This window comes from Arachis duranensis, chromosome 3 (genome assembly GCF_000817695.3).
Source record: "Arachis duranensis cultivar V14167 chromosome 3, aradu.V14167.gnm2.J7QH, whole genome shotgun sequence".
NCBI classification, from domain to species: Eukaryota; Viridiplantae; Streptophyta; class Magnoliopsida; order Fabales; family Fabaceae; genus Arachis; species Arachis duranensis.
This window is the reverse complement of record NC_029774.3, coordinates 1,157,248-1,183,048: the sequence shown is the minus strand read 5'-3', so window position 1 is coordinate 1,183,048 and position 25,801 is coordinate 1,157,248. Positions and strand designations below refer to the sequence as shown.

At 29.9% G+C, this 25,801-nt stretch overlaps 3 protein-coding genes across 3 annotated transcripts; 1 reads left to right on the top strand and 2 right to left on the bottom strand.

Annotated features, from left to right (window-relative positions):
• Nucleotides 1–6,289: 6,289 nt before the first annotated feature.
• On the bottom strand, nucleotides 6,290–12,997 carry LOC107476987 (uncharacterized). The gene is made up of 10 exons (XM_016096954.3): nucleotides 12,773–12,997; nucleotides 12,389–12,439; nucleotides 10,662–10,784; nucleotides 9,364–9,888; nucleotides 8,195–8,634; nucleotides 8,009–8,108; nucleotides 7,858–7,917; nucleotides 7,688–7,777; nucleotides 6,792–6,911; nucleotides 6,290–6,715 (listed from the first exon to the last, which is right to left on the bottom strand). The coding sequence occupies exons 1-10, from the start codon at nucleotides 12,833–12,835 to the stop codon at nucleotides 6,398–6,400; spliced, it is 1,890 nt and encodes a 629-aa protein (XP_015952440.3). The 5' UTR covers nucleotides 12,836–12,997; the 3' UTR covers nucleotides 6,290–6,397.
• Nucleotides 12,998–15,369: 2,372 nt separating this feature from the next.
• Nucleotides 15,370–18,364, top strand: LOC107477104 (ATPase GET3B). Its single transcript, XM_052259207.1, has 11 exons — nucleotides 15,370–15,571; nucleotides 15,913–16,124; nucleotides 16,217–16,279; nucleotides 16,386–16,499; nucleotides 16,858–16,864; nucleotides 16,931–17,046; nucleotides 17,133–17,198; nucleotides 17,302–17,364; nucleotides 17,442–17,540; nucleotides 17,671–17,802; nucleotides 18,004–18,364. The coding sequence occupies exons 1-11, from the start codon at nucleotides 15,433–15,435 to the stop codon at nucleotides 18,139–18,141; spliced, it is 1,149 nt and encodes a 382-aa protein (XP_052115167.1). The 5' UTR covers nucleotides 15,370–15,432; the 3' UTR covers nucleotides 18,142–18,364.
• A 239-nt stretch (nucleotides 18,365–18,603) lies between these two features.
• LOC107477105 (ABC transporter G family member 28) lies at nucleotides 18,604–24,691 on the bottom strand. The gene is made up of 14 exons (XM_016097070.3): nucleotides 24,459–24,691; nucleotides 24,278–24,354; nucleotides 23,764–24,024; nucleotides 23,316–23,379; nucleotides 23,074–23,220; nucleotides 22,865–22,899; nucleotides 22,536–22,609; nucleotides 21,566–22,410; nucleotides 20,843–21,139; nucleotides 20,212–20,700; nucleotides 19,979–20,127; nucleotides 19,606–19,895; nucleotides 19,250–19,389; nucleotides 18,604–18,934 (listed from the first exon to the last, which is right to left on the bottom strand). Exons 1-14 carry the CDS (start codon nucleotides 24,689–24,691, stop codon nucleotides 18,778–18,780), a joined length of 3,258 nt encoding a protein of 1,085 aa, XP_015952556.1. The 3' UTR covers nucleotides 18,604–18,777.
• Between the last annotated feature and the right edge of the window lie 1,110 nt (nucleotides 24,692–25,801).

The following is a 25,801-nucleotide window of genomic DNA, read 5'->3' as shown; positions in this document are numbered from 1 at the left end:
GCACAAATGCTTAAGCTTTAATGTCACATTGTAACCTTTAAATATAAAAATATCTTTCTAAAAATAATAATTAACATTTAATTTAACGTATGATCAACAAATATTATTATTTATAATAAATAATAATTTATATTCATATTTACATATATTTTATATACAAAAAATATATAATTTAAATTTATAAAAATAATAAATAAAATTATTAAAAATTACTGTCCTGGGAAATTTTCCTAATATATATATATTAATATTTTAGATATTATTTGTATATAAATTACTATTTTAATTTTTTTTATTTATTTTTGTGGTGTGGTGCTCCTCCAACATTTGTGGTCCGTTGTTCCGTTACTTACATCCACACCTTGTCTTCCTCTTTACCCTCTTTTTATTCTGTGCGTTTTCCAAATTCTGTCATTCTTCTGTGTCTTGCACTCATTTTCTTTCTTTTTCTCCCACAAAAGGATATCATGTTTCTTGTTTTCAATATTATTATCATTGTTTCTTTGCAACTCGTTGTTTTTATGTTCCCTTCAATTGAAATTTAGCTATGAATAATAAATTCCACATATATCTTTAATCAAAATTTTATCCACTTTATATAATAGTTTCTTATTTCATCTATTAATTTAAATATCCTTTAATTTAGGGCTAAAAAATGATATAGATCTTGATTGCACAAAGTATTTAAAATTTAAATTTGAGTGTGGAACCAATTTTGAGTAATATTCTTTGATAATTTTTTTTTATTTTCTCATAATTTTATTTCAACTAGTACTATATATACATTACATTAACATAGATATAAGCAACTAACATATAGGGCTGGTAATAGGTAGGGTAGGGTAAGGTTTGGACTGTACCCTAATCCTATCCGCGAGTTGAAAATTTTATTAAAATTCTACCCTATTATATCGGCGGGTTGAGAATCTCTCAATTCTAACCCTATCCGTATTCTAAAGTTCTAAACCCTACCCTACCCGTAGAAATATCAAATTTTATTATATCAAAGCAAATATAACGTAGAAATCAAATTTTTTCAAACTAAATATAAAATTTAATCATTTCAAATTTTATACGTATTAATAACATAAAAAAAAATTAATAGTCTAAATTACTAAATTAACTAACTAATTTAATAATTATTCACTATGTACCCTACCCTACTCGCAAGCATATCCAAACCATCCCCTATCCAAACAAATTGGACCGAATTGAATATCCGCAAATAGAGTATAAATTGTCAGCCATACTAACATATTATTCTCACATGCACATGTGTTGTTGTGTAGGGGCTACCTTTCTTTCATTCTTTCATTTGATAGAGATGAACTATTAGAATGGAAAAAAAAAAACAAAATAATATCACCTGAAAAGCTTTTATTTAGGACAATTTATTAGATACATATATAAAATAATGCAAGATGAGATATAATTGTTTATATATATTTTTTATTAGTTTAAATTTTTAAAATAAATAATTTTATAATATGATATTAAAATTTGTATGGTTAAAAAAATTAGATAAATTTCAATTTTTGTTATTCTTAAAAAAATAAATTTAAGATAAACTAACAAAAAAAAAATATACACAAAATAACCAATGTTATTATATAAAAAAGGTAGATATGGAAAAATGGAGATACATTATATATGAACAGTGCAAGTAAAAGATGACTGCCTCCTGCAACCTGGGTTTTGAGAACCTCCAAAACTCTCACTTGTATTTCTCTTTCACACACTCATTCACTCTCTCTGCCATTGATGAGTTAAAAGGAGAGAGAGAATATGCAGGTGACGTCATCTTTCAATCACTTGCTTAGCTTCTTGTATCAATGTTGCCTCGTATGCCCAACTTCATCACTTCACCTTCCTCTTACACTCTTTTAACTTATATTCAAATATCGTAGGGTTTTTAATCAAATTAATATTGCAAAATATTCAATTATTCAATGTGCAATCACATAATCCTCTTGTCCTTTAAGAATCATATTTGAATTTTTTAATATTCTATTTATTATAAGAGTTTAATTTTGTGTTGTCAAAAAAATTATAAATTATTTAATTAAATAATTTTTAAATAATAGATTTAAAATTAATTAGTTTTTTACTGATATGATAATATATAATTAATTATTTATGTAAAATCTGACAAATCAATAATTAATCTATTGCGAATTTAAATTTTATTTAAAGATTAATTATTATCCTGTGAATTGCTACATAAATAAAAGGTTATAGGTTTAATTACTTTGTTGCTTTCTATAATTTTGTAAAATTTTTAATTAGATTCTTATATTTTTTTTCTTTTAATTGGGTCCTTGCACCAATTTTTTTTTCAATTAGGTCCTTCTTAGTAGTAATTGGCTTAATTGTATAGGGACCTAACTAAAAAAAAATTGGTACAGGAACTCAAATAAAAAAAAATATAGAGACTCAATTGAAAAAAAAATTGTTGCAGGACCAAATTAAAAGAAAAAAAAAGTATAGAAACCTAATTGAAAATTTTGCGAAATTATAGGGACCAACATAATAATTAAACCTAAATAAAACGAAATTCAAATTCTAACACTTGTTTAAGTAAACGAATAAAATAATCACTCAAACAATATTTAAATTAGTTTTTGCATCAAACTCTTTATCACTATTAATAACATAATATAAAAAAATTAAATTTTTATTATAATAATCACAAAATACTTGAAATGTTTATATTGCATATATTATAAACTTAAATAAATGTCTTATTTTTCAATTAGTAATCCTTAAGTATTATATTTTTGCAATTAAGTGTTTCAAATCAATGAAGCTAGAAAAAGAAAAGGATGTTTAAAGTTAAAACAAGGAAATCTTAATTGTAGTGAGGTAAGCCAATCACGTCATTACAGAAACCCTAGCTAGCTGTATGGCTGGGGCAGCTATAGCTAGCATATCACACAAAAAATAAATAAAAAAATTATTATTATTATTAATAGAAACTCTCATAAAACCATTCCAGTTCCAGCATCTGCCTTCCCTCCCTCTCTGTGGGTCTCTGCATCACTCTTCAGTGCTTGTCAATGTCACCTTTTGTTTATTTATTTTTTTATTTCTTTTCCAATCTCACTACTCTACCTATTGTCTTCACTATTTTGCCACCCTGCTTTCTCTATATTCACGCCACTGCCACTCTCTGGACTCTACTGCCCTTGACATGAAACCCTGTCCCTTCATCTAAGAGTAACCACACTCATCAATATTTACATCATTATTAGCACCAATTATCATAATTACAAATACTAATAATAACCACTTTTTATTTTTTAAATACATAAAAAAATATTTTTTATAGAAAGATGGATTAAAATAATATAATACTAAACAAAAATATTATTTACATATTAAAATTAGTCATTATATATTTATATAAAAATATATATAATTTAATTTATTTTTAATATATATTTTATACTGATAATTAATTTTAGTAGTTATTTTTAATTAGTATAGGCCTAATATTATTAAATACTAAATATTTTTTTATTTATTGTTTTCATAATAAATAATTAATGACTAAATATTGATATCTATATTTCAACCTAAAAAAAATAGAGTTTACATAGTATACAATAATAGAAATGTATTAAGTATTCTATACATAATAAGAAGTACAAATGGTTCATGTCTATTGTCTAGTATCAAGCACTTGTGCCCTAGTAGTACCTAAGCTTTGTTATCTGCTACAACAACATAAGTTAAAAAGGAAAGTAAATTAAATATTAATATAATCATTAATTGGATATGGTTTTATTATGATTATGGATCTTTGCCCTCATGTTTTATTTGAACAAGTATGAGAGTTTTTTTAATATAAAAAAAATAAAATTTTCTTCGTCTCGTTTTGCATGTGTAATATACTAACATATGGACTTATGATGAGTTATTATATTTTTAATAACTGTTTTTTCTTTTTTGTAAATTCTAGAAAGAGTGAACATATACATGAAATATTTTGCTTCCTAATAGGATACTGTTGTGGATAATTATGTAAGCTTAAGTTAATCTTTGAAAATGTTGCAGGAAATTATATATATATTTTTTCTCAACTATGTGAGTGGAATGGCATGATTAATCACAAGTTTCTAAGCATCTATTTTAGTAAAAAGAGTGACAAAAAAAAAGAATTTGGAAAAACAAAAATTCCTTATCACTGAATGGATGTGATTCCATGTACAGCAATAGGGAAATACGGTGTACATATATATGCTCCAAAGTGAAGTGAGAATATGTATATATATAGGGACGAAATTTCACAAAGAAAGGGTACAATTGGACATGATTTATCAGTCACATTTTGACCATTCATTTGCTTAATGACATGAAAGCATATAAAGAATTTATATGTGGGGTCCCTATATACATTAGATGGAACATGTTCTGTTTTTCAACAATTCAACTTATTCATGCTAGGTACAGTCACACTTCAATTCAATTCACATAATTATTATTATAACATGCTTTCATTGGTTTCAACCTAGCTACTATATATCTTAGCCACAAGGGATAGTTGAGAATCACAATCATGAAACCTTTTTTACAAACATAAGATAGTAGAATAATCATTATACATTTTTTTCCTTAATTTTATGTAATTATTTTCTATCATTTTTTAGAACAATTATGTTATTTACACAACATTATTGATAAAATGTATGACTAAGTTGAACATCATATATATAGAATGTTTGTGTGTGTCAGAAAATATACAAATGCCAAAAATATTATGTACATTATATATTTATTTGTGTATTAATATATATATATTATTTTATATAAATAATTAATTTAATAATTATTTTTTATATATACATAATATGGTTGATAAAAATGCTTTGGCCCAAGCTATTATATTGGTGGAGCTTCAATTGAATTCGGATGTTTTGTTATGTTTAAGCCCAAATAAACATTGAAGTTAATCCTATTTGGGCCTACGTTGCATTATAGTGGACCCATTTGAAGTTTTAGGTAATGCCCAAACAACTAGCTCTGGCCCAAATATAATTGACCCTATATTGGCAATAAAATTTAAAAAATTAAATTAAATTAAAATTTTACAAAATATTACATCATTAATATAGTAATAGTTTTCTAGAATATTATTCTAAAATTATTTCAGGACACAGATCTAAGTATCTAACATACATAAATATAAACACTATCTTTAAATGAGAGGAATGGAAATGTTGAAGTTGCAAGGAATAAGGCTGTTGCAATTTCCTTATTATAATTTTGTTCCAAAGTAGAAAGACAGCAAAGTGTAACAATATTCTGTGTGTAGCCAATTATTATTATTATTATAAATTATATCTCACCATGTGATGTGATCAAAGAGAGAGAGAGGGGTTCCCTACTTAGCCTTCTTTTTTAAGTTTTCATAAGGGGACATGTATGTCATGTAATCACATCTTTCTTGTCGTATAATCTATTCTTGCCCTAATTAAAGATAGTGTAATTCATACACAATAAAAATAAAAATCAAAAGGGTATTATAGTAATTAAACTTATATCTTTTTTACTTTTAAAATTTCTTTTTCTTAATGTAATAATAATATAGGTAAGGAAACAACTCAGATAACAACGCTGAAAACTTTTCTTTATAAAGATGTTTTTTAATAATTAAAATTTAACATATATAATTAATTAAATTGTGTTATTTTTGTTAAAATTATGCTAGACAAATTGATTTGACCAAAAAATGGTGAATCAAATCTTGAACTGATCTAAATTAATATTATTTTAATAATAATAATAGTATTTTAATTATTCTCCATAATAAGGGTATTGTAGTTATTTTTTATAAAAAAATAATACTAATTTAGACTAGTTCAAGATTTGATTCACCATTTTTTCGGTTAAATCAATTTATCTAGCCTAATTTTGACAAAAATAATATGATTTAATCGATTATATATGTTAAATTTAAATTACTAAAAAACATCTTTTAAAAAAGACATTTTAGACGTCTTTATCTGAATGACTCCCTATAAAAAAATATAGCTCTTCTATATTATATACTTCTCATTTAAACTATTCTCTACCCATGTCAAACTTTAAACTTGATATCTTTAGTAATCATTTATTAAAAGTAGCAAATGATATAACCATTTGTATTTTTTTTATTTTGGCTATAATTATAATTAGCAGACAAAAAATTACAACACAAATAGAAGAGAATACTAGAATAGTAGCAAATTGGTAAAATATACTTCTATATTTATTATTATTGACATTTAGATACCAAAAAAGTGCAGTCTATTAATTATAACAATTTTATATACATATTCCATCACCTTGAAATCATGTTTTGTGTTCTATAATTGACTAAAGAGCAAGCTAATAAGGAAGAGAAATGTATGTATTTTTATATTGTCAACAGATATTGGAATTCATAGTCATAGGGAATCTTGTCAACAATTGTAGAAGCCTTAACATTATTATTATTATTATTGGTTCTGAAGCAATCCACCATTGATTTCCTTAAAGTACCAGAAGTAGGTAACTGGTTACACACCCAATCCACCAATGAATCTATGTCTGATGCAAAATCATGCATGTTTCTGAGAAGTAGTTCTGGGAATCCAATCCTTTTTGTGCTTGTTGCCAAAATTGAAGCTTGAAGATAATCTAGTTTTGATTTCTCCAATTCAGATGTAACTCCTTCAGATGTGTATATCCTCACCTACATAAATAATCAATCATATGCTTTAATTGCAAAGTATTATCATCATTATTATTGATTAGTTAGAAACACTTACAGCTGGAGAAGAACGAGTTCCACAACAGAGAGCAAATGTGACATTAGGATCTATGGATTCAACTTCATATAGTTCACCAATTTTTGACTCTTTATCTTCCCGCTCACCCTTCCTCTGCACCTAAACCATCCATGGAACATGGATTAAGGTCCAGTTTGGGTAAACAACTTAAACAATAAATGATTATATTAAAAGTAGTTTATAAATAAATTATTTTGTGTTTGGATTTTTAGTTCTAAAAGTATTTATTTTATAGAAATGTGATAAAAAGTAGTAGTATTATGAAAGAAGTCTTTTTTTTTAACTTCTCTTGTAAACTACTAAATAGCTTCTTAGAAAGTTGCAATTTAATTTTGAAAATTGCACCAGACATTAATACTACTACTTTCATAAGTCAAAAATTTAAAAAAGTTACTTTTAAAGCTTCCCAAACAAATCCTAATTTTTTTATTATTTTTCACTTTATTTAAATTAAAAGTTATTTCAAACGAGTAGACTATCATTTCTATTTATAAAAGTTCTTAATGTTGATAAATTTACTCATAAAAGATGAGAAACTATCATTTCTACTCATGGAAGTTTGAAATATTAACAAATTTATCTATGATCATGTTATGTGTACATTAAAATCATCCAGTAATATAAAATATATATTAAAATATAAGTACACATTAAAAATAAATTAAATTATATATGTATTTATTAATAACTAATTTTAGTGACGAATTTTTATGTAATTAACGTTTGGATACTTTTATCACACAAAAATTATTTTTTAACAGTATAAAACTAGATTCATTGATTCATTTGTTATGCATTCTAAATGTTGATGGATAAAGATGATAATTTCCTCTTTTATTTCAAATTGAAGAGATTGGTTGAGCCTAATTACATACCTCTTTGATATTAGAAGTAGCTCTTTTCCTCAAAATGAAATGCTCTATTTCTTGAGCATTTATTATGTTGCCTCCTATATTGAGAGTTGCCTATATATACACACAAAGATTCATTCAATTAAACATTTAATGTCTAAACTCTTATTATGTGTAAGATCTTTCTACTCTACCTTGTTCATCAATGCAAGTAGCTTTTCTGGTGTGGATGGAACTCCATATTGTATAAATCCCTAAAAGAAAAAATTAATTAATTAAAGAATCAATAATATCATATAGAGAAATTGAACATAAAATTTAAAAAAAAAAAAAATTGTACCATACATGCATGATACAAGCATTGTACACATTAATCCAGAATGCTAACTTCTGTTGACAAGTAAGACATTTCAAATCAACTGTTTGAAGATTACTCATCAAGATCCTGCATATGGAAAAAAAGAATGCTATTATGAATTGATAAAAAAAATGTACTAATTAATCAAAGTCATGTATGTTAATTAAGCAGACCTTAATTTCCTTAGTAATGGAATGGAGGAAGGATTTGAGATGAACTTAGGATCCATAGAAGAAGAAGTGAATATAACCAAGTTCTTGTAAGGACCAATGTCCCTTGGAATGGACTCTTCAGTATCAAAGATAGCATAAGGGTCTTGTTGCCTTGCTTCCCTTTGAAGCATTAAGTTTGATTTTGTGTTTGATGTAGTGTCCACTCTAAAGCTTCTTGAGCTTAGTGAAGAGTGCATAGACCTTAAAATTGGACCTGATTTCTCCAATTCCATTGCTCTTGATGTTCTTAGAAGCCTGACATATATGAAATTCAAACACTTCATTATGCTCTCTGATAGCTTGTTGGGTTGCCATTTTAGATCATTTTCTTCTGAAAGAAGTGGATCAAGTAGTGATCTTGTTGGAAGATCTAGGTACATCTCTGGATTACGTTCCCTAAGCTTACAATTATCAAATTAGATAGTGATTCCAAATTAGTAATAATGTTCACATAATTGTTGCCAACAATAATATAACGTACATGGCTACATGCATGTGGGTAGAGGTGAGCACGGGTCCATTTGGTTCGGGTTTATGGTAAAATTATAATCGAATTAATCAAAATGTAATTGGTTTAGTTTGGTTCGGATTTGTAATTTTTTGTATATGTACTTGAACTAAACCAAACCAATTAAGAACGGATTGGTTCGGTTCAGATAATTGGGTACCCAATGACTTTGAAATTTATAAAAAAACACACTAAATTTTTATCTTAAAAATTCAACAAGTACAATAAACATGTAACATCAATAGAAATAATCCAAACATGTTAAACACCAAATACATTAAAAACTAAACTCATTAAGATCCAAACATATTAATAGTGAATAATCATTGTCTAATAGAAAAGCCATATATATTTTTAATTTTTGTTATTTAATTATATATGATCGGGTTCGTAGATTAGTTCGGGTTTCGCACTTCAGAACCGATACCCAAACCAATTACTAACAAAGGTCATCGGTTTAGTTTTAATTGGACCCGATTACCTATTAGTTTCAGAACCAATTTAATTAGTTCGATTCAGAATAATTGGGTACCCGCTACTCGTGCTCACCCTTCATGTGGGGAAAATGAATGTATAGTAAGAAAATGAAAGCTAAAAGAAAAAGAGTGAACATGTTACATACCTTAGGTGATGGATGGCGAGGGTCTCTCATAGGTGAAGGAGCTTTCACCATCCCATTATTAATTTTCCTACCAACAACTCTTTCTTGATGAAACTTGTTATTATTATTGTTTTCTTTCTGTTCAACTGAATTCTTCATCATCATCATGAACCCTGTTTTCTCATTAAGACTACTACTAAGCTCATTATTATTACTATTAAGAGCATAGTAATCACCCTTTATAGCTTTGCTTATGAAATGCAATGCTTTGGTCTCATATGCCATTCTTTCATGAACACTGCTTCTATGATGAATAGGACTTGGAATTGGAATTGGAATTGGTGTAGAAGTAGGGAAATGATGATGATGATTGTTCACATTATAAGAACCAGAATTATTATTATTGCTCAAATTCCATGATTTTGATTTTGTTTCCTTTGTGATCTCTTGTTCATGTTTCAAACTTGTTTGAAGATGATTTATTTGGATTTCAAGTCTTGATATCTCTCCCTCAACCATTACTAACTCTGCTAACAGTTCTTTCATCTGCACAAACAATATTTCATAATTCAAATCTTATTATCTAGTTAAATTATTTAATTTGTTGCCATATAAATACATACTTTTAATCATTAAGCATGTAACATGCATTTAATTTTTTTTTAAGATTTAATTATTCTGTTAGTCTTTTCACCAAATTTATAATTAAATTTTTATATTTATTTCTTTTTAATTAGATCTCTACACTGCTTTTAATTTTGCAATTAGATCTTTTTCATGTCAAAAATATTAAAATTAACAGAATATTTATTCTAAAAAATATATGATCAAAGATCTAATTAGACTCTTTGATTGAAAGTGTCTTCAATCTGCGAAAAAATATTTTTCACACTAAAGACTTAATTATAAAATAATTAAAACGTTAATTATAAATTTGATGAAATTATATAAATTAATAAAATAATTAAACTTTTTTTTTAAATGTCAAAATATGTTAACTATTGTAGAATAGTATACCTTGCGTGCGTATTCCATAAGACTCTTCAAGATCTAATCTATCTAGCTAGAAGAATATTTTTATTGTTATTTATTCTCATGAAAAGAAAAAAAAAAACCATTAGTCTATGACAGCATAGAAGGCATAAACCTCAACTGTTTGGGTGGCACTAAAACCTACTCTTCTGTTTCTTTTAATTTATCACTCTTCTTTTTCATATATATGTATATGATTGTGAGATTTTGATTAAAAAATGACCAACTACTATGAGAAGTTAATCTAGCTTAGCCAGAGAAAAAGAAAAATAGAATAATGGCTTTACCTTGGGAGGAAGAAAATTGGGAATTGATGATAAGGTTGAAACATTATTTGGTCTATTATGCACCATCTCTAAAATCTCATGAACCTTCTCTTCTTGGTCCAATAACTTTTGAAGCATAGAGACCTGTTTATTACATTCAAAATTAAATCATCTATATAATTATTTTTCTAATTTAGGTGAAATGCTAAAATGGAATTTATTTTTTAATAAATGTTATTAGTCTTGATTAGATTTGTTTAATAATTCCCATATTTGGCCTAACTTTCTTAACAATGCTCAAATTAAAATTAATCCTTGCCATGGTACCATATGAATTTTCCAAATTTGCAATCATTAATATAATTATATAAGGGAGTCGTTCTGATAAAGACGCTTAAAAAGTCTTTTTATAAAGATGAGAATGATTAAAATACTCTTATTATATATATATTAATTTTAAAAATTCTAAATCCTAACCCTATGATAGAAAAATAAAAGACTAAAATTAGGATTCTCAAAATTAATATATATAATATAAGTATTTTAGTCATTTTCTATAATAGGATTTTGTAGTCATTTTCTATAAAAAATAATATTAATTTAGACCAGTTCAAGATTTAATTCACTATTTTTTGTTCAAATTAATTTGTCTAGTATAATTTTGACAAAAATAACACAATTTAATCGATTATATGTGTTAAATTTTAATTATTAAAAAATATCTTTATAAAAAGACGTGTTCATCATCTTTATCTGAGTAACTCCCATTATATAAAGATGCGTTTAATTTGTGTTTTTATTTTTAGTATTTTTTGTTTTAAAATTTTGCAAAAATAATAATAATAAGATATTATATTTTTATAAAATTCTAAAACAGAAAATAAAAATACAAACAAGGTTGAGGTTGATGAACTTTGAATATTACTAGAATAGTTAATTAATACTATATGTATAAAATTTCCAATTCAAAGGTGTTCCTTCATTTGAGGAGTATGGATCTCATTCACTGCTAGTTCTCCATGGTTTAAAATAGCAAACTTATAGCTCCAAGGTTTGTACTATTTTATTTCTATGAAGAGGAAACTGATAAATGAGTCATAGCTTTTTATCAAAAGAGAACAAACTATAAACTATATATATAGTGATCTAAGTTCATTATCACCATGATCTGATCTTTTGAATAATATGTACTTTCATAATAAATATTTGGTTATGGTTGACGTTTTATGGTGCTACTAAGTCAATTAATGGCAATAGGTGTTCCCTACAAATTAAAAGGCTACAACACATTGCTATGCTTTTCTTTCAAGTAAAGAATTAAACTATAGTATATTCTATTTTTTTAACTGATTAATCATAGCCCATGATGAAAAACTAGTTAATTAATTAAGGGTTATGCTAGGTAACTAATGATTCTCTTGAACAATATGAACAATGGGCTCTAAAATTAGTCCAATTTAAGTAAGACACATTACACTCTAAATTACTCACCTAAATCTTAATATTAAAATAATTATCCGCACACCTAGTAAATTGAACATCAGGTATATCTGTTGTTCATATTGTTTCATATTTTTATTATCTACCTATACTTTTTCATTAATTAATTAGATCAATGATAATTGCATTTTACATTAATGTTTACCACAAATTAATTAACCTAATTTGTTCATTAATTCTTCTAAATTAACACTACCCTATGCATCAATATTATTACTACTATGGAATCAAAATATTAATCCACTTACCTCTCTTTCAAGTTCCTCTTTCTTTTGCTGCCCAGAAATTTTCTTCTTCCTCTGAAAACAAAGAATAAAAGAAGGGAAATAATAATCTTTAACTTAATTAGGAAAAAAAGGGATAAATTCACACATTATTATTACTTTATCTGATGATCATAAAAATGAAGCAAGTAATTAATAATCATAATAAGTTTTATCCACTAGTATCAAATTATTAGGAATTGCAACATAATATAAATAAATAAATTTTCTTTTTACATGTAAATTTTAAAATTAATTATTTTTGTTATATATATATATATTTCTTCAATAATGTTGATTAAAATCATGATAAAAGGTTAAAGATTAAAGATTGAATTGTGCTAATAATATTAGATTAAAGAGACTTACAATAATATCATTGGAGGGAGAGCGAAGCAAAGAAGAAGAAGGTGGTTCTAGTTGGCTGGCCATGGAAGAAGAAACCTCACTACACCCAACAATGTTAGTATTAGCACCCCAACGCCTTGAAGAATAGACATTAAAACAACACTGTTGTGTTGTTGTTGGAGGGCTTCCTTCATCACCTTCATTACTATTATTTTTATTATTATTATTATGGTTAGAAAAGGAGGTTATTGATGATGACACAAACTTGTGACCCAAGAAAGACCCATCACTTCTTCTAATACTATTCTTCTTCTTCTTCTTGTTGGCTTTGTTTATTGCATGAAAAGATGAGAGGGAGCTTTCAGGGTGTTGATGAAGAAGAAGAGGGTGTTGTGGATGCTGGTGAAGGTGGGACATCATATCATACAAAATAATCAAATCAAATTATAAAATGGAAGCTATTGTGGCGGTTTTTGGTTTGCCGTCACAATTTTGGCGTAGCTTGCAATCTTGGTTTCTCTATATAGCGGTTGATGAACATGAATCATAAGAGTCTTCTAACTCTTTTTGGGTACATATTCCGAGGTATAATATAATCCAAAATTTTAGATGATTTTGTTATGCTTTGGTCATTTTTGTTGTTATTAATTAAAGAGATATATAGATATATAACCTAGATAATAATAAATTTTCAAATATGAAAACTTATTATTATGGTGGAAACTCAGATGCAGTCGACTTTACGTGAAGTTGATCGTTGAGAGTCGTTAGATGATTTGACTGATTTGACTAAATTTTCATCTAACGGCTCTTAGTTATCAACTTCAGGTAAAGTCGACTGCACCTGAGTTTTCATCTATTATTATTATTATTATTGTTTTTATTTGGTTGGTTGATGTAGTAAAAGGTGGCTTTGTACTTGGGAAACAAATTAAATAAACAAGAAATTATATGATGGGTCAAAGATGACAAAGTTTCCATATGGATTATTACTTTGCAACTCTACCGTACCAAATCTTAAATGTATGTGAATAGAAAATAATTACATTTGAGAGACAAAAAAGGAAAGGATTGTTATACCTTGGTTGGTGAATATATAAACGAGATCACTCTTTAATAAATTCCATCCACCTACGTACACTATAAGAATATTTAGTATTAGATAAAGTATAAGAAATTTATTTTAATTAATTAAAATTAATTAACTTTAGTGATTAGATTTATAATTTAAAATTTAAAGTTAAAAAATTTATGATTTAAAATCTAAAATTTAAATTAAACAAAATAATTTAAAAAAAATTAACTGCTATTAATTGAAAAAATTAAACTATATATATTTATTAAGATCTTGTGATATGGAAGAGAAAAAAAAAAGAGCTCCCTTTAAATCTAGGTGGCCGCCATTCTCTTAATAATATTTATTGCTACCATGAATTTATATGGACCAAGCTAAACTCTACAAAGTTTCATTTCATCATGTTGCAAGCAAAGCTTCCTAAATCCTAAGTGAATCATAGCCAATCTATCTTTTGCACAAAAAACTGATTGTAAATTAAATCAAACTCATTCTATTATGATTATATCTAACAAATAACAACCACCAGAAATGAGTATTGCTGTATTGGAACAACTAGAAAGTGGAATCTATAAATATTTTCAAATCTCGCTATGTATACACATTATTTTAACATTAGTCTTTTTTAATTAAACATAATTTAAATATACAATAATTAACAACTGTATTGTCATGGGGATGTTGACACTTAAGAGTATGTGATAAGCCAATAGTATTATTTAAAAAAAGTAGCTGAATATGTTGCATGGGCTTCAAAAACCTTAAAGCCACAAATAGTTTATTTTGGTGTGATAATTAAAATTTTGGAGGCCCAAGAAAAGGTGCATATTTAAATAATGTTTAAATACCCAATCCATTTAAAGCCTTATTACACAACTCTAGGTATTGGGACATTAAAAAAAAAAAACAAAAGAAAAAAAAACTAGAAATATATAAAAAAATATCAAAAAATAAAATAAAAAATTTTATTAGATTGAAATTTTTGGATTTTACAAAAATAAAATAAATAAATTTTTCTATTACACTTTTAAAAATTTATTTGTCTAAATAAAAATAACAATCTGATTAAAATAGAAATTTATTTATTTTAATTTTATAAAATTTAAAAATTTTAATGTAATAAGATTTTTTGTGGGACAAATTTTTGAAATTTGGATCTTCTAAAATTTGAATTTTACTTTAAAGAGTAAAATGTAATCTTTTATTCTTAAATAATTTCTCTTTCATATTTATTCTTGGTCCTACCTATAAAATAAATGGTGATAAATCACACTTTACTCTTTAAAGTGAAATTCAAACTGTATAGAATCCAAATCCAAATTTTCGATTCGAAATTTCTTAGTAACCTCTTGATAAATCCTCTAAAATAAAAAAAAAAAAAATTTGTGTGTTTGGGTTCTTATTAAACTTCAACGAAGCACAGAACAGAATTGGATTAAATTATGTTCCTGAATTTCTAAGTTCCAAGCTTGCACATATTTTTGACAAAGCTAAATATTTTTTCCCCTTTTTCAGATAAAAGAAAAAAATAAAACATATTTTGAAAAATTAAGACACTGCTTTTGTTATAGCTCAGCTGCTTCTGCAAAGTGCAAAATCTCTAACAATGGCGGCGCTGCTTGGGCACATTCTGAAGACACAAAAGAACTCTTCATTCATTCGCAGTGTTACCAGAAGAACCATTGACACTAGCTTCTTCTCTTCATTGCATGAACCAACGTTCAAAATCACTCCTTTGTCTCAAGGTATTTTTCATTCTCTATCACCTTTCACAACGGATCATATGAAGTCTATGATCTTTCAGTGTTTACGCGCCTGTTATGCTCTGTTTCTTTGTGGGGTTTCGGAAAAGATCGTAACTTTGGTAAAAATTAATAGCATTTGCGAGAGCTAGAGCATGCTTCACTTTGCAGAGGTGTTACACAGTCTTAGATAGTTAAACAAAAATCAAATTCATATTAGAATTTTACAACATATTGCATTTGCATGATGGATGATAAATGTGGGATAATATGCTCGGTTATTATTACAATTATTGTTATTTTGATCAGTGGCTAAGATTGTGCACTATATTTTAATAATGTAGTGAGGTTGCTAGGATCTTGCACAGAAGGTGTTTGTGGATTTGACGAGATGGTGACGGGGAAGGAGAGGAAGTATTACATGCTTGGTGGGAAAGGGGGTGTGGGAAAAACAAGCTGTGCTGCCTCCCTTGCAGTGAGATTTGCAAATCATGGGCACCCCACTATGGTGGTTTCAACTGACCCTGCTCACTCCTTAAGCGATTCTTTTGCTCAGGTACCTAAGGAGACCAAGAAAAATCTCTTGATTGTTTAGTAGTTCTTCAATATGGATAAAACTTCAGAAGTGTAATGCTACAATCTCGTTAGGATTTGACAGGTGGTAGGCTTGTTCCGGTTGAAGGAGTGGAGTCACCATTATATGCTCTCGAGGTACTCATTTTGATTGAAACAGAATTGAATATTAAACTAATAGTGCTCATATGTTTCTATTTGTGAAACCGTTTCTCGCGTTCTATTGAATCTTTGTTTGGGGCAGATAAACCCTGAGAAATCTATGGAAGAGTTCCGAGCAGCTAGTCAAAAACTGGGTGATGGCATGGGTGTAAAGTCTTTAATGCAAAGCATGGGACTTGGAATGATTGCTGACCAGGTAGTTTCTGCTTTTAATTATGAGTGTTTCTTAATCTAGTGTTAAGTTCTAAGCATTTTTAGGGGCTAATAGTTTTCTGTATATTTACACCCCTATGATAATCACATGAATAAAGTACTACATAGTTAGCATAGAATATTCTTCATTACTAACAAAGTAAAACTCATATTTTGCTACTATTGACTGTCGCTAAAGGAGCAAATCAGAAATTGCTAAAACATCTTTGAAGATTCTGAAATTGAGAAATTCTCTTAGAGTTTGGTAATCTGAATTGCATTGTTTGTCTTGTGATGGAAGTTAGCAAACCATAATACTTTTATATCCATTTTAGTCCATGTTTCTTTCTTGTCCGCATTAGGATATCAGTGACTCAATGCCCCCCCCCCCCCCCTTCTCCTTTCTCCTTCTTCCTTCTAAAACCAAGCACTGAGGATCGTGTGCTCGGATGATTTTTCCTGATTTTGTTGCTTTGTTCCAGGTGATGCAATTTCTTGAGTCACAAGAGTATAATATGTTCAGTCGAATAGTTTTTGATACAGCACCAACAGTATGTAACAGTTATTAGTTCACTTATTATGTATTTGGATTTATTCAGATAAAATGAAGATTTATGTCTCATAAATTCCTCAATAGGGTCATACACTTCGGCTACTGTCACTGCCCGACTTCATGGATGGATCTGTAGGCAAACTAATGAAGGTATATGATTCATGTGTGTATTAAACTCCACACCAAGAACTAGCTCAACTAGTCATCTTCATCTATGTTAGAATTCACTAACAAAAGCAATTACGTTATCCAGTTGAAGAAAAAAATGGGTTCGGCCTTCAAATCTTTGCTTGGGAAAGAACCTCAAAATGATGGTGTAAGTTATTAAATTGTTATTGTAAAGGCTTTTTCTCCACTGTTGAAATTTTAAGTATTCCATATTTGAGCTTGCAGCCGGACAAGCTTGAAAAACTTAAGGAAAGAGTAGAAAAAATACGGGATCTCTTCCAAGATTCAGACACTACTGAATTCATAATAGTCACGATTCCTACGGTAATCCTAAGTTTCTATTCTGCTTGGGTTATTGATTTTGATATTGAAATAAGCAAAAATATTTGCCTCTTGGCATTATTTTTTTAAATAACCAATTACATTTTGATCATTTGATTATGAACTCTTCAAGGTTATGGCAATCAGTGAATCCTCAAGGTTACATGCATCCTTGAAGAAGGAAAAAATTTCTGTTAAAAGGCTTATTGTTAATCAGGTCTTGCCTCCTACATCAGACTGCAAGTTTTGTTCAATGAGAAGAAAGGTATTCATGAATGTGTATTATGTTCTTTCATACTTTATTATTCTTGAATTTTTTTTTTTTTTGGTCATTTGCTGAGATTAATCTTTTGGGAGACAATTAGGATTTTTGCTAGTAACTCTTGCATTGAGTTGGGAATTAATAATATGTGTCTTTTTCAACATTCTTCTATCCTTTCTGATCACCAGTTCTAACAATTTGCAGGATCAAATGCGCGCAATTGAAATGATCCACAATGATTCAGAACTTTGTGGTTTGAGATTATGCCAGGCACCCTTAGTTGATATGGAGATAAGGGGTGTCCCGGCTCTCAAATACATGGGGGATAAGCTTTGGAGGTAAAAACTTACATGATCGAAAATAGATACGAGTCGAGGACTTTTAGAATGTCTTTAGCAACTTCTCTAGAATTATTTTTGCTTTATTTAAAGAATCTAATAGGTTCTTTCGAATGCTTAATGTTTGTATAACTTTGTTTTGGCTCCTTTAACTACGTGCCGATGTATTGTTTACAGAACTAGCAATTCATGCGAGCATTTATTGAAGGAATTGAAAGAATACATAAATCTACAAATTGGTTTATAGTGTCATACATACATATCATACAACTTGGCTTATCTGCTGCTCTCATCACCTCCACACCAATTGATGGAGGCATCAAAATGATTATGCTAAACTTAAATTTGATGTTTAGTCTAATGCAGAACTTGCTGTTGAAATGTTCTTGGAACTAATATTTTAGTTGAAAGTTAGAAGGGTAATATCTCTCTCTAATGCTACACTATCCACAGCTAACAACTCGTATCATACTTTTTTCTCTGATCATCATCTGTTCCTATGAGGATACAACTCATGCCACATTGCTTTACAAAGTTGTTGAGCACAGGTCATGAGTTGTAGCACTAGCTAGCCAGTGTTGTTTGAATTTGCCATGTTTACTCTGTACAACAAGAATTCAGAGGGGTTGAAGAGATGAACCTACTTCTTCTGGAATGTTATCATACAAAAGAATGCAAGCACACGACTAATTACTCCAGTTGCTACAAGAAGGCCTAAACATTGATACCAACGGTTGAGATCATAGCCACTCTTATAGAGTGCACCACATCGACTTATTAACCAAACTCCAGCATATCTGCACAGCAGAGAAATCCACTTAAGAAATCAACATAAAAACTCTCTATAGATGAAAAAGGGGTCTTAAGTACTTACTATACATAGCAAGAAAAGACATTCTTAATCATTAAATACTTAGATTCTTAATAATTGCATTAAAAATGTAGTTGTGTAACTATTAAAGTTTCTTTTTGTCTGTCATTGTCACTTTTTAGTACATTATTAAATCAATGTATCTGAGTACGAAGATTCAAGAATATAGAAAAGGGGAAAAAAGAAAAACAGTAAGGACAAAAGGAATGAAGTAAGATATTTGAATAAATTCCAAGTATACCTTTTGGCATTTGATATAACAAATGCTTCAAGAGCCCACCTTGCGTAGCATATGTCTGCCACAAAGCGGATGAATCCATTATTCTCAGAATTTTCATAGGTTGCGATGAGTGTCAAAACTACTGGAAGCAATGCAGACCACTGCATGATACACAGATTTTCTTGTCAACATGATAGCAAGACATTAAGAGAAACTTTTAGTGTACTTAAATTGTTTCTTATAGTAAGTTAATATATACCCTTTCACTATTGGATGCGAATCCATTCTACGTGGATCTTGCATTTGGTCCAATAGTGAAAGGGTACATGTCAGTTAGGCGTACGAAGCCAGAAGAGTAAAAAGATCGTAATGCTAACCAGCTGGGCTGGACCAGGTTCAAGGAAGATTGCTAACACATAAGCTATGCCAGTAACACAGTACACCAAACATAGCAGAACAGCATAGTTGGCTTGAAAAGAAGATCTTGGATTGTTGAAGAAATAGAACATGGAGAGATACATCAGAGGTTTGATGAGTGTACTGAAATGATCAACTGTGTCCTTTGAAAGAAAATATGCAAGGCTGCTCATGCCAGAAGCACTCTCCCTCCAATAGTGCAACTTATCCAAGGAGAAGGATCTCAAAGCCGCAATCTTCGAAAGGAGTGCTGAAAGCAAAACATTATCAGATGACAAAGTAGCATTTTGGTTTGCATAACAGGTAAGGAGATTTGCTTTTGATGACACTCACATACTGCTATTACTGTGTATGTATAACCAGTTGCTCCAAATGATTCATCACTCATTTTGGCTAGTGTTCCTAGGCAAAGTCCTGCTAGAAGCAAGATCATAAAGTCCACGGCAAGTGATCTAGCTTCTCGTAGCCGCTGCTTACCAACTCTGCAGAAATAATAACAGATCAAATTCAGGTTCAATGGATGTATATTATTTCACTGAAATGTTGTTCTTCTTTTTGTAACTTACCTCCCAAGAAAGTACTTGTATTGGGTGAATGATCCAGGTGTCTTCCTATTGGACAAATCGTGCGAAGTCAAGAATTTATAACTGAAATTGTCCCTCTTCATCTCAACACTGGCCTTCACATCCTGCCAAAGTTCTCCAGCAAAAGATGGACCAGCATTGTTATCTGGAGTGGAAGCTGCTACACTTGGTGAACCAGTATTGTTAGTAGACATTCCTTCAATGAGTTCAAGCATATCCATCGGCACAGGGTAGCCGTTATGAAGCATCCATCTAACAGGTAGTTGTTTCTGGCTCACTCCTGACCCTGCTGGTATCTTTATGATTCCTTCTAAAATGTCAATGTAGTAATCCGGAGGGTTGACGCGGTCAGGGACAACAATTCCCAAGCCGGAAAAGTACTCTTCCACCTTGTTCACTGGTCCATGATACACTGTAAGTCCTCCTTTAGCTAGCAATATAAAGTCATCAAACATCCTGAACAATGTGTAACTGCAGATCACCAAAAGAAAACCATAAAAAAATGAGAGTATGCAACTGTTAGAACTAATTGATTTGATTATGCAGCTCATGAACTCATAATGTTAAACTATGTTCAAACAACACTACTATTTGGCAAAGTTCTTGAGATTACCTAGGTTGGTGAAGGACCATACATATGTTAACTCCTTCAAGGGCTTCACGTCTAAGAGCTCTAAGAAGTAACTGAGATGATGAACTGTCCAAACCAGAAGTGGGTTCATCTAAAATTAGAAGTGAAGGTTCCATCACCATTTCGAGTCCAACATTTACTCTTTTCCTCTGTCCTCCGGAGATTCCTCTCTTCTCCACCGTACCAACCATAGAGTCCCTAATTGCCTGCAAACCCAGAGCCTCGATGACTCTTTCAACCACCAAGACTTTCTCCTCTTTTGGTAGATCGGCTGCGAGCCTACATTGACATTAAAATGTAGTTGGTGGAAAAAAAAGGGAGAGAGGATGCTTCATGAGCAAGAAATGCATTCAACAAGGACCATTCAATGTAGACCTAATCTGAATAGCATGTGAATAAGAACAGCTAAACAGCTGTTTCTTCATAAATTCTCGAGTTAACTCATAAATTCTTGCTGGTTCTTACAAGTTTACGTCCACAAATTGAGTATGCAGGATTTACTATTCATGGAATGCCTTTTTCTTTCCTTTTTTTTCTGATTTGTCTTCAAAAACTTTTGACTATGAGCTGTTTTGAAGAAACATCTTTAAATGCAAAAATTAATGGTAGAACTCATCAGAAACTGTTTTATAATGGAATGCAATGATGAGTGGACTGATCATAATCCAACAATTTCTCAAAGATTAAAAGTGATTTATGATATACCTGCATCTGGCACTGAACCACAGATTTTCCTCCACTGTCAAATTTCCATGAACAATATCATCTTGTGGCACAAATCCAATGATTTTCTTGTACGACCGAATTGGCGATTCCTGGCCGTTTACAAGAACTTGACCAGTTGTGGTGCATCCAGCCGCTTTCCCGGTCAAAGCAGAAAGAAATGTTGTCTTGCCGGCCCCGGATGGTCCCATAACTGCTGAAACCCGGCCGGGAAACAATTTACCTGTCACACTTCTTAATAGGTGTTTGTTTTTTCCTTTCAAAGTGAGTGTTAAATCTTTAAATGCAACCTCAATGGTAGGCCTTTTCCTTATCTCAATCTCATTAGCCATTGAGATAACTCCAGAGAAGGTCATGTTCTTCATTTGTTCCTGTAAGGCCTTCTCTTTCTCAATCTGATTATATGCATACTTGAACACTTGACTCTGAGTATGCAATTGCTTACCCTTTGGTGCTTGCTTCTTAACATTCTTATCCCCTATCTGAATGTTAAAACCTTCTTGGCTATCAGGATCTTCCTCAATGTCACTTATTATCTTGCTGAGGTTGCTCTTGTCCTTTTTCTTTGCTTTTGCAGGGGCAGAAGGTGGTAAGGTTCCTGATCCCTTGTTAGTCTTTTGGCGTGAAAATGTTCGCGACAAACTCGATTGCAGACCTACTGCGTGCTTCTTGGCTATGTCTTTTGCTGATTTCCATTTTTCTCGCGCTTGTGTTTCTCTCACGTGTGCTGCAGCCCTTTCTCTTGATTTCGCTTGTCTTCTTTCTCGAGTTGCAAGAACTTGATCAGAACAGTTATATATGATAATGAGCATGAAACACACTCCAGCCTACATTCACAATTTGAACAAGGTAAAATTCTACAACACTTCCCATAGACTCTAAATTCATTTGATGTCACATAAAGCATGCAACCAAAAGAATTCATATGATTATATGTGTAAAGTTTACTTACAAAGACCAGGACACCATATGCAGTAATATTCTGGTTTTCTGATTTAGGTTCACATGTTGCCAAAGTGAAACATCCTGGGGAAGATACAAAATCAAGAAAAAAAAGTTATATATAAAAAGAAATGGTTAGTGGAATGTTCATACACACTCGGAAAATGATAGTATCTTCAACATAATAATTAGGCATGTTGCATCCATTTACCCAACATTTTATGACACACCTAATACTACTTGAGAAAATAATGAGAATGGAACATAGAAGAACATGACTAAATATGATAACTTTAACTCAAAAGAAAGGAGATCAGATAAAAGGCAGGGAAATCATACTCTCTTGAGCAGTAGAACCTGTTCTGCAGTAATACCTGCAATTAGTACATGAAAGAATTCTCATTTTCACAACAATGTAAGAACACATATCAAAGAGAAACTATACATACATGGTTATAGAAACAGAAAACACCGAAATTAAAACAGAAACCAAACAAATGGTGTAGAAAGAAAGAAGTAGAAGTTGAGTGATAATAATGAATATATACCCCTTATTGCAATCATTTTTTATGATATTAGATGGACAGAATGCTCCTGGAGCACAAAAAACCTCTGCACTGCTTCTAATATCAGCCCAAATATCTGCTCCCCCACAAGAATGGGTTAACTTTCCAGGAGGTATCTGATAACGATATCTGCATTATTGATTCTGCTGATAAATATTAAAGTATGCCAAAAAAAAAGGAGAAAGAAGAAGCAGTGAAAGTGTAACTAAAAGGGAAGCACTTACGGTTGACATACTCCACTTGTTGCGTTCAGAGTTCCACGTGGACAATAAGCTCCCAATGGACAAGCTTTAAAACAAAAAATATATTAAAAAAATGAAAACAAAAATTAAAATAACAGAGAATAACATTGTCATAAAATTACTTTTTTCAAAAATTAAACTGATAAGAGGTAGTACATGAATGATTATAGAACTATAAACCTTTCTATTATAGAAATTCTGATACTATATTATGAAATCATTTCTTCCAAAAAGTTAAGATGATAAGATAAAAAACATGAATCATTATATCTTTAACAAACATTAAATTTTATTGCTCGTTCTTAATGTTAATCAACATTTAATATCGAGAATGGTTATGAATAGACAGATACGTATTATGTTGAGCAGTTTAGTCAATTTAACGATTTTCAACTATTATTTTTATGTAGCTAGTTATTGAGAGACTTACGTATCATGCAAGTAAGACCAGGAGGGCAAAAGAAACCTTCACAACAAGGTTGGCAATCTGAATTTCTAACAGGTATGTCCTTCTGGGTGCTGTTAAGCTCTACTTTCTCATTAGCCTTACATGCCCATCCAGGCTCACACCCATTTAGCCACGTGCTCGTATTGCAGTTCACATTCGGGTTCACAAACCTTTTGTTGCTTTTAACCAGTGATGAATACATTTCAAGCTCTGAACCTATGCACATGCGCTGTGTAATATCTCCTGATGAATGGTAACAACAACATAACACACCATGCAAATCTATATATATAGAAACAAATCCAAAAAGAAAGTAGTACTTGAAACGAATCTATAAGATTAGATTCAATACAGCAAAACCAGCCTCCAAAGTCAGCTACCACTAAAAGATATATATTGAAATACGAATACACAAATACAATTGTAGCTGATTTTAATAACTGATTTTGGCGTAAAAATAACATTTTTGGATTATAAAGATTATATTCTCACATACCTTGTAAATTTTTGGCACAGTTGGTCAGAAAAGAGAGATCACTGGAGAAATTGAAGGCACCATCCCAATCTCGGTCCCTGAATTAATTAAGGTAGTTATTATGTTACATTATTTGAATGATCAATCAAAAGAACAACACATACAGAAATGAATGAATGAATGAAGGAATGAGAATACAGACGCATCCACAATGCAAAATCCCAAATGTTTCCTGATTGAATCCTTGAAGACGTTGGTGTAACTACCCATGCTTTTGTACATTTCCTGTGCAAATAACTGAACTGCAGCTTCATTGGGGAGGCCGGTGCCACCGCCGGGGGCTGTTTGAGAAGACGCTGGCCCCACAATGCAGCTCAATACAACAACAATTGTAACAAAGTTAACCTTCTTCCCTAATATCTCTATGTTCATCATAATTCTAATTAATCACAAAAAAGGATCTATTTATTATTTGTTAGTATTGCTATTATTATTTACAATGTTGTTGTTTCTGATGATGATGATGAGATCACAACAAAAGGGTGAAGAAACTCATAGGAATTACACATTGTGAAAGTGTGTTGAGGAACAATGGAGGGAGAGAGAGAGAGAGGTATTCGCATTTTCCAAAGAAGAAATAATTAATGGCGGCGAGTGTGTGGTGGGGGAGCAGCATGCATTTGCTTTCTTTCTTGTGCCTTTAATTAAAATGGAACGTAGAAATTGGCCATGAAATAATAATGGTTGAATAATGATGAAAACAACAAACATGCATGCATGCATGCATCAATGCTTATTCTTGCATTGTAAATAGCCTTGTCTTCCAATCACGACACGTGTCAAACATTTAGTACCATGCTCTCAAAATCAAATGCCTCCAACCTCGCATAGCTTATATTTTTTTTGGAAACTCATATACAGTCGACTTTACCTGAAGTTGATAACTGAGAGCGGTTAGATGATTTGATTGATTTGACTGATTTGATTAAATTTTTATATAACGGTTCTCAATTATCAACTTTATATGAAGTTGACTGTACCTGAATTTTTACTCTTTTTTTCCCCAATAATTTCATTTTCAACATTATATACTTAGGATTATTTAATAGTTGTAATATATTCACAATATTAAATTTAATCAAATTTTTCTATATATTTACCTGCTTAGGAATAATAAATTATAAATCATTGTGTTTCACCATGAAAATCTAAAAACAAATATTTAGAAGTTAATTATGCGAGTGTGAATCCTTCCATTTTATTAACATTACAAGATGTTCTTGTAAATGATGATAATACCAAATATATAGGCAGTGATTTCAAATCTAAAATTTAAGCATATTTTTTCACTAATTTATATAAGGTAGAGTTTTTTTTTCTTTTTTTAGGTGATAATGTTAAAGCTTGTAACACATTTTATACATCTAAGTCTTTTTGTTAATTAAGTCGTCTAAAATATAATATAATAAAAATCAATTATAACTACTATTATTTTAAATTTTATTGTTTACTTTAATTACACTTAGTTTATAAAAGACTTATTAA

Bases quoted from the DNA above. Each gene is read 5' to 3' on its own strand.
- LOC107476987 (XM_016096954.3), bottom strand. From the start codon at position 12,835: ATGGCCAGCCAACTAGAACCACCTTCTTCTTCTTTGCTTCGCTCTCCC. The intron at 7,918-8,008 runs GTATGGTACAAT...TTTTTCTTTTAG, and splicing joins ACAATGCTTGTATCATGCAT to GGATTTATACAATATGGAGT. The intron at 6,912-7,687 runs GTATGTAATTAG...TGGATGGTTTAG, and splicing joins CTACTTCTAATATCAAAGAG to GTGCAGAGGAAGGGTGAGCG.
- LOC107477104 (XM_052259207.1), top strand. From the start codon at position 15,433: ATGGCGGCGCTGCTTGGGCACATTCTGAAGACACAAAAGAACTCTTCA. The intron at 17,047-17,132 runs GTATGTAACAGT...ATTCCTCAATAG, and splicing joins TTTTTGATACAGCACCAACA to GGTCATACACTTCGGCTACT. The intron at 17,803-18,003 runs GTATTCATGAAT...AACAATTTGCAG, and splicing joins TTTGTTCAATGAGAAGAAAG to GATCAAATGCGCGCAATTGA.
- LOC107477105 (XM_016097070.3), bottom strand. From the start codon at position 24,691: ATGATGAACATAGAGATATTAGGGAAGAAGGTTAACTTTGTTACAATT. The intron at 22,900-23,073 runs GTATATATTCAT...TACTAATTGCAG, and splicing joins AAAAATGATTGCAATAAGGG to GTATTACTGCAGAACAGGTT. The intron at 20,701-20,842 runs GTAATCTCAAGA...GGTGATCTGCAG, and splicing joins ATGGTCCTTCACCAACCTAG to TTACACATTGTTCAGGATGT.